This window comes from Grammomys surdaster, unplaced genomic scaffold (genome assembly GCF_004785775.1).
Source record: "Grammomys surdaster isolate TR1022 unplaced genomic scaffold, NIH_TR_1.0 126391, whole genome shotgun sequence".
Classification (NCBI taxonomy): Eukaryota; Metazoa; Chordata; class Mammalia; order Rodentia; family Muridae; genus Grammomys; species Grammomys surdaster.
The window spans coordinates 15,316,805-15,329,262 of NW_021621185.1; the positions used below are offsets into that span (position 1 = coordinate 15,316,805).

Sequence of the window (12,458 nt, forward strand, 5' to 3'; positions counted from 1 at the left end):
AGTTAGCAGGCGTTCGGGTGGCTCCTCTGTGCTGCACTGATGTAAGCACTAGAGATTAAGCTCTAGTGGGATTGGCAGAGCATGGCCCAAGTCCTTGACCATGTCAGATGGTGAGTGCTGAAGGCTGGGACGTGAGGGGACAGGAGCTGCAGTCTAGAGCCTAGAGTCAGCAGACTCTTCCTGGAGGACATTCTTCCCGAAGAAGGGACAAATTTGTTGTTTCCTAGTGATCTTTTAAAACTGGAGGAATTTTGGCTTGAGACAGCTAGGAAAGTATGGACAGAGCTAAACTCATAAAGACAGGATGGTAGTAAACATCGGCCATAGGTGGAAATTGGAGCCCTCTTTACATTGCTGATAGGAATGTATGATGAAGCCACAGTTGAAAATATAATTTGGCAATTTCTTGCATGGTTCAACAAAGTCCTAGTGTATAATCCAGGAATTTTCCTCCTAAGTATAGATCTAGGACAAAAAGGAAGAGTAACCAAAAGTTATAGACAGATGCTCATGTCAGAGTAGTTCATAACAACGCAGAAGTCAGGGGTCGCTCAGATGTCCATAACTGACGAAGAGATAGCAAAGTGTGCTAATTCCACACAGTAAGATACGATTTATCAGTAAGAAGGAGTGAAGTGTCCCCAATCCAGAAACCCCAAAATGTTCTCAGATCTGACAAGGCATGGAACGGTTACCATTTCCAATTTTGGATTTTCTCACCTGATAACATCTGTGTATATATTCCAGAGCGAAAAACTCTTAAAGTTTGGTCTCAGGCTTCTCAGCTAAGGGATGCCCAATCCATGCTGATACATGTGCAGTGCAAAGAGCTTTGGAAGCAATATGCTATGTTTAAAGCCAGTCATAAGAGACTGTGTGACTGCATTTACATGAATTGGCCTAAAAAAGACAAATCCTATAGACGGGAGGATGGTGGGAAGGGAGGGCAGCTAGGGGATGCAGGATGTGTGGGAGAGGGAGGATGTTCTAAAACTGACTGCAGCAACAATTCTAAAAGCCTGGAAGTGCTGGAAAAGCCAGCAAATGATACATTTTAAATGTATATGAGTTAGAACTCCATTACTAGCTAAGAAAGAAAGTTGAAGTCTGCCAGGGGCCAGTAGTACCTCAGTATCTTTGTGTTCTTACCGCTGCTCTGTTTCTCAACAGCTACGAAAATGCCACCATTGAGACTTTCTTTGTCGGGAGCTGGTCCATCTTCTGGGTCAAGATGGCCTCCTGCTGGATATGTGTGCTGCTGTACCTGGGGACCCTGGTGGCCCCTCTTTGCTGTCCCTCCAGGCAGTTCTCTGTGTGAGGATCTCCAAGTGCCCCATGGCTCAGCAGGCCTGTGCCCGCTCTGGAGGGCTGCCCTTTGAACATGAGCACCAGGGGTTTAAGCAGCAACTGGTGCCCTGTGAAACGCTGACATCCCCTCGATAGCTTAAGTAGGTCTGACAAAGCTTTCAGGAAACAAGCTAAATCTCCTGATTAGCTTCTTGTTGTAAAATCCAAAAGGAAACTACCAGCTTGATCTACAGGAATTGAAATCTTTAGCCAAGCTGGTAGGTGCCATTATCTCTTTATGCCTTACCCAAGATTTAGCTAAAGTTTTGTTGCTGTTCTTCCAGGGCGTGTTTTAACCAGGGCAGAGCTTGGGGCATAGCATCCATCCCAGGGATGAAGATGGCCTTGTGTGGCCTGTCGCTCTCATCCTTGTGTGGCCTGTCATGCTTATCCTTGGCATAAAGAAGCAACAACAAACACTGAGTGCTCAGCCTAAGATGGGGTCTGACCTCTGTCACTCACAGCTCCCTGTTTATGCAGAGTACAGAGGGAGTCTCTCCTTTGAGTCCACCCTCAATTACTTCCACACGTCCCTGCCCACAGCATTTTCTATTGAGGTCATGATGCTGGGAGTCACGGCCTTCTTGTCCTCTCTGCCCTTGGCAGAAGTCCTTCATTCTTGTCGAGGGTAGTGTTTGTAATAATGTGAAAAGCACAATTTGTTCTCACCTTCATGGAATGCTCCACCATGTTTCCCTACCCAATACAAGTCACTGCAGTAATCCTGTACTTGTTCATGGTGATGGTCATGTGACTGTACAAGATGCATGCTGTTGTCTTTGCCCAAGCAGTGGAGGATGACAGTTCTTACTTGTGTGTGTCATTAACAGGAATGCTTTAAGGATCTTAACAAAAAACATTGCTTCTTTACTGCAGCCTGCCATACCCGAGTGTTAAGGTCAGCCGATTCTCCCCCACTACGAAGCCTTCCTCATTTACAGTGCCCCCAATGTCAACAGCATGGTTTCCTTGAAGTAGAGAAGGGCTGGGTTGAGGATCCCAGGCAGCTTCCAACAGCTGGCCAGACAGATTGGCTAGACAGCTGTGGTAGTGTGGAACTAGACTGCCTTGCAAAAGTAGGTGGTTGGGGGCATCTCACAAGGCTATGATTACATCCACACAAATTCCTAGATAGGTTTTGGTAAAGCAGTGCTCACAGGTATGCATTTTAGTGCCAATGTTCTTGGTGAGGGAGGAGATTTCCCCAGTCCCTATCTGAACAAGTCAGGCAGAATTGGGACTCACCTAAGTCTGGTTCCCACGTGCCAAAATGTCAGAGTCTTCATTTCTGTTCACTACTGTGCCCTCCTGCTAAAAGGACCCAGGGGAAGGAAATAGTGGTGAATTCTTTGGAGAACTTGCCTGCTTTACAGTATTTGAGATCCTGTCTTAAAAATACACAAATGAGGACACCTTGTCTGTAAACTTCATCATAATCCTTGTATAGGAGGAATAGGTCAGGGCCTGTCAGCAGTTCGGAGACAGCTCAGGAGAATCACAAAAGGAATAGCTATACACTAACTCTGAACAAGTCTACTTAATCCAGTAGGAATGGGAGCCTCCTCAGCTGGGAATGGTTCAGAAAGTGGCCCCTGCTGTGCCTGAGGGAGGTGCTGTGAGAGGAGGCCGAGGGGACTCAGTGCTGGTGGGAGCAGGATTGTTTGTCCTAGGTCTGTCTCTGCTGAGACTGGCAGCCAGGTGTGGTGACTTTTGAACTGGTCCTCATACCAGGTCATGGCCAGGCTGACAAGGCCACACATTCCTGGGCTGGCCTTTGTTGGCCCCTTTTCCTCTCTGGAAAGCAGCTCAGGGAAACCCAGACAGTCCCAGTGGCAGCCCCCGTGGCTTCCCTCTGAACTAACCAAGCCCCACTCACTTTCCAGCTGCCTAAGTCTTGGTTGAGTGCATGCACTACCCACCAGAAGTTAGGTCTCACACAGGAGGAAGAGCTGGCTTCCCCTTCTTTACTCTCAGCTGATGGTATTAGATTGATGGTCAGAGTTGAGTTGAAAGGTTTCTAAGTAAGATATAGGTAAGAACTGAACCTTTAATCTCAGCTAAAGCAAGGGGATCTCTGTGGTTTCTAGGCCAGCTAGATCCTATTTCAAAACAGGTGATATTTGTGATCATCGATGAGAAACTACTCAGGTAGAAGCCTGTTTGTGAGCTTAAGAATGCTATTGTTTGTGAGACTTGAGAAAACTGGAAAGTGTGCCATTGTTTTGAGATAACAGCAGCAATGTTAGCTTGCTTGATCCACTGGTAGCTTTTAAAGCTAACAGACCTTTGCTTCCTGCAGTACCTGAGCAGAACTATAAAATGCACACTTTGAAGCCACCCGTCTGACCCTTAGCCACGGAGGTGGAGTTTTAGAAGTCATACGTGTTCTCTCCCTCTCGTTTTTATGAGTAAAACGTTAGTTATGCCAGGGAGGGGGTTCTCCTGGGAATCTCATTCACAGATACCTGGTTCCCATGTCATTACTGAGTCAAGTTTTGGTGGTGCTGGGTAGCTGATCTGGGTTTCTTGGGAAGTCAGCAGATGAATTGTTCTCCAGAGGTTTGGGGAAGTTTTATGTAGTGGGTGAACTGTGGTGTGGAAAGAGTTGGGGGGTGACATGGAGTATTGAGACTTTGGGGTTCTGAATCCCATAAGGAATGGCCAACGGGAGACATAGTGTCATGTCTCCAGTTCCACGGGTGACTTCACTCCAGTATTAACTGCCCCCTTCCCAAATTGTCACCCTCTGCCTTTATCCAATGATGTACTCATGCCATCCTTGGTGCTTCATGTTACCCTAGAAAGAGAGCTCCAGAGCCTGTATTGAAATGTCCTGGGCTTCTCTTCTTCCATTGCCTTTCTAAGCAGGGGCTCTTGTTCATGTGCTGAAACATAAGCCAATGCATATCCCACATCCTGCCAAGAAGCGAAAGGGCTTCATAAGGAAGACACACACCAGAGAGGACCCTGGGCCTCCTCCTGGGACACGAGCTTGCCACCTGGTCATAGACTCTCAAGGTTTCTTCTGTGACTTACTCACTAGTACACATTTTCATTTCCTGCAGAGATGAGCTCTCTGGCATTGCGGTGACGTCAGTAGACAGGAGAGCCGACACGAGGGCTTTAGCTCATTTTCTATTTTCCATCAGTGAAACATTCACAGAGACAATTATTTTGAAAGGCTGAAACACTTGGCTTTTACCAAAGAGGTGTATTTAATTTTGTTTTAGTTGGGCAAGGGCAGAGCCAGAATGCGTTCGCCCAATTGACTTCGAGAAATTTAACCACATTCATGTGAGGAAAGTGATAGAAGTCTTTAAGGTAATCCTTTGGGATCCTGGGAAATTCTCTCCGGTAAAGAAAGATTACAGCAGATGAGTAATATATGTCTTGAGAGCTATTTATAACAATTATAAGAGGATCATTTCGTTTCCATTTATTAAAGATTTAAACTTTTTTACTTTGCAAAGGAAAAACTACAAACATTTTTATAGTCATAACTGTTAATTTTTTTAAAAAGATTTTTTTTTTGGAAACAACTGTAACCAAATTTTGTGGTTACATTTTTGCTACAGCAGAGTTTGAATGCAATCTGTGTGGTAAGTCTACTGTTTGTTTATAAAAGTCTTTGACATGATTAGATTTTGGTACCTTTTAAAATAGTTATTTTTTCCCCATTAGCCACAAAGCCAATTATGGATTTGTATTTGTGTTTTTCAATGCTAATTTTTCTATGAAGCACCTGAAATTGTCTGGCCTTTTCCTATGTAGAAAACTCAAACTTGTTAACTCTGTACTTTAATAAAATGTAAACTTGAAAACCATGTTGTTTGTTTTCTATTAGACACCTGACTAAAGCCTCCAGTTAGTATTTGCCAGGGTTAGTGCCTTCATGTGTCAACCAGAGTTCAAACATCTTGGCAACTATGCTGATGGCTTGTAGTTGACAAATAAAAATGGGTGATTTATGGTATCCAGCTTAAGGCCTTGAACTACAAATAGAATGGCTAAATCAAGCTAATTAACATGTATCACTTCGTTTTTATGGTGAGAGCACATATAGTTCACCCTTGTAACAACTTAAAATGGGCTGTTAAATGCTGTCTTCATGTTTTATAGCATTTCTCTTGAACACAGTTCTTAGCTTAGCTGAAATTCTGAGTTCTCCAACATGACTCCAAAGCCCTTGGTAAGCAGAATCTTACAATCTGCTTCTGTGTTGACCTTGTTTGTTGTCTGTGTTTCAGGTGCTACAAGTTGAACACAGAGCTTCATGCCTGGTAGGCAGGAACAGTACCACTGAGCTACAGCCTAGAAACCAAGTCTTTGTAGGCAAATTTCATGGTAGCCTGATGTGATTAAAGTTCATTGTTAGGGGACCATAAACATCTACCCCTTCTCCAAAGGTCCCAGCCACAAACAGACATGATTCTGCTAAGGTCTATTCTAGGGAGCCAGTTTTTTTCTGCTGATTCACGAAGAACATTGGTGAGTGGTTACTTACAGGAATGTGGGTATTCCTTCCCTCAACAGGGCACACCTGGAAAGCCTTTGCCCAGCAAGGGTGAGGGCTTCCCCATGGTCCTTTAATGGTGTCCACTTCCCCTAGTCTTCCTCCACCTATATACTTCAGCACCCTTCCCCCCCAAACCACATGAAATTAAGGCAGAGTATCTGGATACTCAGCTAAGGGTCCTGTGACCCTCTCCATTCCTCCGTAATGGGGAGTCAACAAACAGCAAGCCCTGCCGTGGTGATCTTTAGCAAGGGGTGCCATTGAACTGCCCCTTGCTAAGGGTGGTTGCTTAGCTTGGAGGACAGTCAACACTTAGGTGGCCTGATTTGTCTGTTGACACCTGCAGTTCTACGTACCAGTGTCCTACAAGATCATTCAAGTCACTTCATGTTGCAGGAGTCTCCTCATTTTAAAGGCTCAATAGTATGTCATTGCATGTACATCACATTTTGTGTATTCTCATGAAGAAGAGTAGCAAGATCATCTTGTAAAACACTGAGATGAGGCATTAGCAGCTATCTTGGGAAATGCAATTCATCACACAGGCTTAAAGCTTTCTGTCTCATTCAAAGGAGGAGCCAAAGTCTGTGCAGGGATCTATTAAACACCCCCTTCCGCACAACCTGCTGTCATTGCTTCAGTCACCTTGCACACCCCTGTCACTCTCCCTGTGGCCAGCCTGTTCCAGCATCCTTGATTTCCTGGCTGCTCAAGGCCATCCGAAGTGTACTCCACTTCGCAGAAGACTCCTTGGATTGCATGCAGTGTTCTTCCCACCCCTGAGCCCCCTCCCCCACCTCCCTGCTTTATCATTTTACACAGAACCCATTGCCTTCTGTCTTGTTTTTTTTCTATTGCTGTAGCAAAACACTGAAGGAGACACCTTAGAAAAGAAAGTGCTTCATTGTGCTTACAGTTCCAGAGAGAGTCCATGATGGAGCAAAGACACAGAGGCAGGAACAGCTGAGCAGTCGGATGTTGATCAACACTCAGGAGTCAGAGCACACTGAGACTGGAGCTAGTCCTTTGAAACCTCTAAGCCTGCCCACAGTGACATACTTCCTTCAACAAAGCTACACCTCCTGATCTTTCCCAAACTGTTCTACCATCTGGGGACCGCTTTATCAAACTCGAGTCCATGGAGGCCATTCTCATGTAAGCTACCACAGCATCCAGCTTGCTGTTCATACTCATTCACACTGTCTCCTGGACACTAAGGTCCCTCAAGCTTCACTCAGGTTTCTCTGATGCCCCAGATGATACTGAGCATGTTCTGGTGTTCAGTAAGGGATGAGTGGATGAAGGAGTGGAGGAAGGATTTGTGAATGGTGATGGTGGACGAGGCTGGTGAGGCTTTGACATCCATGGAGGGTTTCACACGCTAATTGAAATAGCTGAACTATTTTGGTGGCGAGGTATGGAATGTGGTGATAGGTAAGGGATGGACAGTATCCTTAGGCATATATGACCATAGGTCCTGGAGAACACAGACATATTAGTGTTGCGACACAGATCCTGTTTAGGACTAGGATTATGGCTCAGTGGAGCAGCTGTGCTTAGCATACCCACGGCCCTGGGTTTGCTCCCTAGGGTATATAGATACACACATAAGGATGCCCTTGAAAGTTAATTTGAAAAATACAGTAGGGGCTGGAGAGATTGCCTAGTTGTTAAGAGCACTGGCCATTCTTGCAGAGGACCCAAGTAGAGTTCCCAGCACCCACATGGTAGTTCACAACTATCTATAACTCCAGTTCCAGGGAATCTAACAACTTTTTCTAAGCTTTGCAGGCACAAAGCACACACATGGGACACATACCTACAGGCAAAACACTCAACTGCATAAAATAAATGTTTAAAAATGTGGAAGCCAGCTATAGTAGAATACACATTTAATCCCAGCACATCGGAGGCAAAAGCAGGCAGATTTCTGAGTTAGAGGGCAGCTGGTCTACATGGTGAATTCTGGGCTACATAGTGAGACTTCATCTCAATAAAGAAAACCAAGCGGAAAAAAATAGAAAATCATAGTAAACACAGAAATCACATTTGGTCCTATTAGTAGCCAGGGAAATTTTGGTTCATCAATTAAATTGTCCAGTAGTTTCTGAGTGCCAAAGATGCTGCTGCTGAAAACATCATTTTGTGTTCTGTAAGTGTAGCTCGAGTTGCCTGCCTCAGACATTCAGCAGGTGTGTCCTTCACTTGTCAATCACACCTCATTTCCCTTATGAGGTAACTTGAAAATTGTATCTCCTCCAAAGAAAACTCTACAAGAGCTGAACACTTAGGGTGGTTTACAACCATAATCCCAGCACTGTAGTTGAGTTCTGGGCCAGTCAGGACACCATGTTGTGACTCTGCATCTGATCTGCTTTCTTTTCCTGCTGCTCTGATAGAATATTCTGCTGAAAACAGCTTATGAGAAGGGTTACTGTGGTTCACAGTTCAGAGATGCAGCCCGTCATGGCAGGGGAGTAAGGGCAGTGGGAGCCTTAAGCAACTGGTCATATGGCATCCACAATCGGGAAGACAAGATGGATGAATGTCTATGCTCAATTCTCTTTGTCTTTTTATATAGTGTAGGATCCCAGTCTCACTGCGGGACAGCCTCCTGACCTCATTTATGTAATAAATATACAGACTTGCAAAGATGCCCATCTCCCAAGTGATTCTAAGTCTCATCAAATTAAACATTGAAGTTACCCATCATATCTTGCTCCCCACAAAAGAAGAGCCTACATTGCTTATAAAAATAAAAGGACAAATAAAATTCATCTGGTATATATATGGAAGTGATAGGTAGATAATAAAATAGTGATGTTGAAAAGATACTGAATGTTTAGATTTGTCACATGAAAGATGATTTTAAAAATGCTGTGTGCTATAATAGAAGCTGCATGTGTGCATTTGTGTACATGCGTGTACATGCATACTTACTCATACAAGAAATAGTCCAAGTAGCTCGATATGGTAGCTCCCCTGGAATGCCACAAGTCGTGAAGCTGAGTCATCAAGGTGGAGAGTTCAAGGCCAACCTCAATCACATGGAGAGGCTCTCTCAAAAACAAAATATCTCAAGTGGCAGTGTTAGCCCTGGGTTCTGGGGTGTATAAGAAAACAAACCAGTAAGCAGCACCCCTCCATGGCTTCTTCCATTCCTTCCTTGAGGTTCCTGCCTTGCCTGAGTTCCTGCCCTGACTTCCTTCAGTGACAGACTGTTACCTGCAAGTATAAGATGAAAGAAATCCTTTCTTTCCCGAGTTGCTTGTGATCATGATGTTTTATCACAGCAGTGGAAACCCTAAAGAAGACAGGAGCTAAAACCTGTCTGGGTAGTTTAGGGTGAGAAGACCCCCAAGATAAGTAACCAACTTCTTTCTTAGCTAAAGGCCAGAAAAGTCCTTGGGCGCTTTGGTAGACTCATCTCTGCCCGAGGTCAGAGATGCCAAAAGTGTTGGGGGCTCTGATCCACGATCTGGAGCCTAAGTGATTTTTAAATGATCTCTTCAAAAGTTAGCATGGCAATAGGGAAACGCTAAGGGGAAGGGCCTGGTCAGGAGAACAGAATCCTGTTCTGGGTGGAGACCTAACATTCTGGTTGGACAATGTCGATGACCTGGTTAAAGAACCATCTATAGGGCTTTGCAGACACTGCTGTCCCCTGTTGCCTCTTGCTACAACCATGGTCAACCCCACTGGGTACTTAGACATCTTAGCTGATGGCGAGCCCCTGGGCCACATCTCCTTTGAGCTGTTTGCAGACAAAGTTTCAAAGACAGCAGAAAACTTTCATGCTCTGAATATTGGAGAGAAAGGGTTTGTCTGTAAGGATTCCTCCTTTCACAGAAGGATTCCAGGATTCGTGTGCCAGGGTGGTGGCGTCACACACCACAATGGCCCTGGCAGCAGATTCATCTACAGAGAGAAACTTGAGGATGAGAACTTCATCCTGAAGATACAGGTCTTGGCAGCTTGTCCATGGTAAATGCTGGACCAAGCAGTGCTTGTTTACACTGCCAAGACTGTCTGGATGGGAAGCACATGGTCTCTGGGAAGGTGAAAGAAAACGTGAACATCATGGAAGCTACGAGGCATTTGGGGTCCAGGAATAGCAAAACCAGCAAGAAGATAACCATTCCCAACTGTGGACAACTGATTGTTTTGATTTATGGGCATCTTACCCATCAGACCATTTCTACTGTAGTTCAGGAGAGCGCCCCCACCCCATCTGTTCACAATTCTCTGTAATCTCTGCTCTCCCTGAAATTCTTTGGGGTCCACGTTTTCCTCATTCCCCTCTAAGTCTAGCTGGATTACAGAGTTAAGTTTATGATTAGGAAGGAATAAAAACTAAAAAGGAGAAAAAAAACAACTCTTGGAAGGTGGGTTCACCTTAAGCTGTGCTGAAGAGATGGGCAGAATAATTATCCCTTTAATGATATACTGTACTTTTTCTTCCCAGGAAGCATGCCTCCTGTGCAATTCCTAAGAGACAAGGTCTTCCATCCTCCTGAGTCCTGACTTGGAAAGGCACAGCTTGTCCTTTTCTCTCTGGATTCCTTGTGACACCTGGAACTGATGTGTACTCTGTCTGTACTTTGGGCCCCTTACTCTTTCTCTAAAGCTCCCATCACCACCATGGGACTTTCACACCACCGTAACTCAGACAGCATGACTTTCCCCTTATCCTCTCTGCTCTCCTTCTCCTGGTAACTGACAGGATTTATAGCTTGCCTCCTTGTAAATGCTAATAAAATTGTCCACAAACTTCTGTTTGAATCCTTTCTTAAATTCTTTTATTAAGAAGACAACCTCAAGGTAGGAAGGTGGCTGATTTCCCTGGCATCTGAAGAGGCTTTAATTACATCCTACTAATGTCCTGTGGCTTCCTATCCCTCCTGACATCAAGCCACTAAGTTCGAAAAGCTGAAGTCCTCAGCAATTGAGGCATCATAGTCTCCCAAGGAAAGGCCACTTGCAAAAGGCAGAAGATTCAAACAGCTGTGCAGAGGAGCAGCTGTAGGAGAGAAGGAAGGAGTGGGCAGATGTTCTGGATTTCCTCCTGACGTCCTGCCTTTGATTCTAAACTATATGGGAGGCCCAGCTTGATAAAGTGATGCTGAAGGCTAGCATCTGTGGAACATTTTTGTGACTTGCCATTCTTCCAACGACTCTATGACTGTTGTTGTTCTAACACCTTTAATTAGGGGAAAGGCAGATTTTCTAAAATCCTTACTAAGTACATTTGGTTTCATGGACGCTGCCAAATGGCTCCCTCTCCCAGCCCTGTCTTCCACCTCTGCTTTGCTCTCCAGCCTCCCTCAGAGTATCCCAAGACCTCCCCCATGCCTTCCTTCTCCTCATATTTAGTTTTTCCCTTGGCCTTTCTATTGTGTAAGCTGTGTCAGGAAAGAGTTGTACTGCTGGGTTTTAAACCTCTGGAACTTGGTTTAGCTGCTCTTGAATGTCCAACCATAGATTACTGTAGACTTGTGGCTTTCCCCTCAGCGGCCCCAGGCGCTGCCTTGCAGATGTGTTTCATTTGCTTTCCAGCCACAAGCCCATCATCGTCAGGGTTGGACACTTTGTGCATGTTTTAGGAAAGGAAATATCAAGATGAGTCTGGAATATCATATTATTGCCAGGACCCCAAAATTCTTCCAACAACTTTTGGATGACAAGCTGAGTTATGTCAAGTTAGGAATTTTATCTGGAACTGAATTTTGCTGTATGCTGTGGTATTTTGTGTATATCTTCTTGCTTTTTAAGGTGAACAGAGACTGATATTTTAGGTTTAAAACATTAGTCAAAACTTCCTAAGATATAGGTAGTTAAGTTTAGGATCTATCCAACTGTTTAACTTATAATTGTTTATTAAATTTAGGTTTAGTGTCTTAGCTGCTTAGGAGGATTTTTGTCTATAGATCAGAAATGAAATGTTGCTTTGATGTTTTGTGTGTGTGTGTGCGTGTGTGTGTGTGTGGAGAGGTATTTGAAAAAAGGAGCATCCAGCTAGCTCCTGGCCTGGCTGCCATGTTGCCGCTCTAAGCCCATTTGTCTCAGAAAGCTCTCCAGCAGGACCAGAGCTCCTGAATTGGTCCCACAGGCTGTTCTCTAGCCTGCTCCCATAGCGTCCAGCCGCTGTGTTTCCAGCTCCGGTTCGCTTGTCCTTGGAGCTGCTAGTTCCTTCACAAGCCATCACCACCTGGTTGTCAGAGGACCCACTTCCTAGTAACCCAGTACAGTAAAACTCTAAAGCTTAAAGCTTAACCAAATAGGTTTATATATCAGCAGATACTCAATACATAAGATGCCCACACAATTAGAATTCTTATCCCAATTATCTAACCTTGATATGGAAACTGAGATTGCTAGAGACACAAGGGTACTATCTGCCGCCATCTCCTGTCCCCTTCCTCCTCCTCCTCCTCTTCCTCCTCCTCCTCCTTCTCTCTCTCTCTCTCTCTCTCTCTCTCTCTCTCTCTCTCTCTCTCTCTCTCTCCCTCCCTCCCTCCCTCCCCCCTTCTCTCTCTCTCCCCTTCTCTGTCTCTCTCCTTCTCTCTCTCTCCTTCTCTCTCTCTCCTTCTCTCTC

At 44.9% G+C, this 12,458-nt stretch overlaps 1 protein-coding gene and 1 pseudogene across 2 annotated transcripts in view; both read left to right on the top strand.

Annotated features, from left to right (window-relative positions):
- Positions 1 to 5,168, top strand: part of Serinc5 (serine incorporator 5) — a 99,220-nt gene extending 94,052 nt beyond the window's left edge. For both annotated transcript variants that reach the window (XM_028760097.1, XM_028760096.1), the window contains exon 12: positions 1,171 to 5,168. In XM_028760097.1, coding sequence (XP_028615930.1) covers positions 1,171 to 1,318 — 148 coding nt within the window. In that variant the 3' untranslated portion in view covers positions 1,319 to 5,168. The remainder of the gene's footprint in view (positions 1 to 1,170) is intronic.
- Positions 5,169 to 9,548: 4,380 nt separating this feature from the next.
- LOC114614473 lies at positions 9,549 to 10,114 on the top strand (annotated as a pseudogene).
- Positions 10,115 to 12,458: the final 2,344 nt, after the last annotated feature.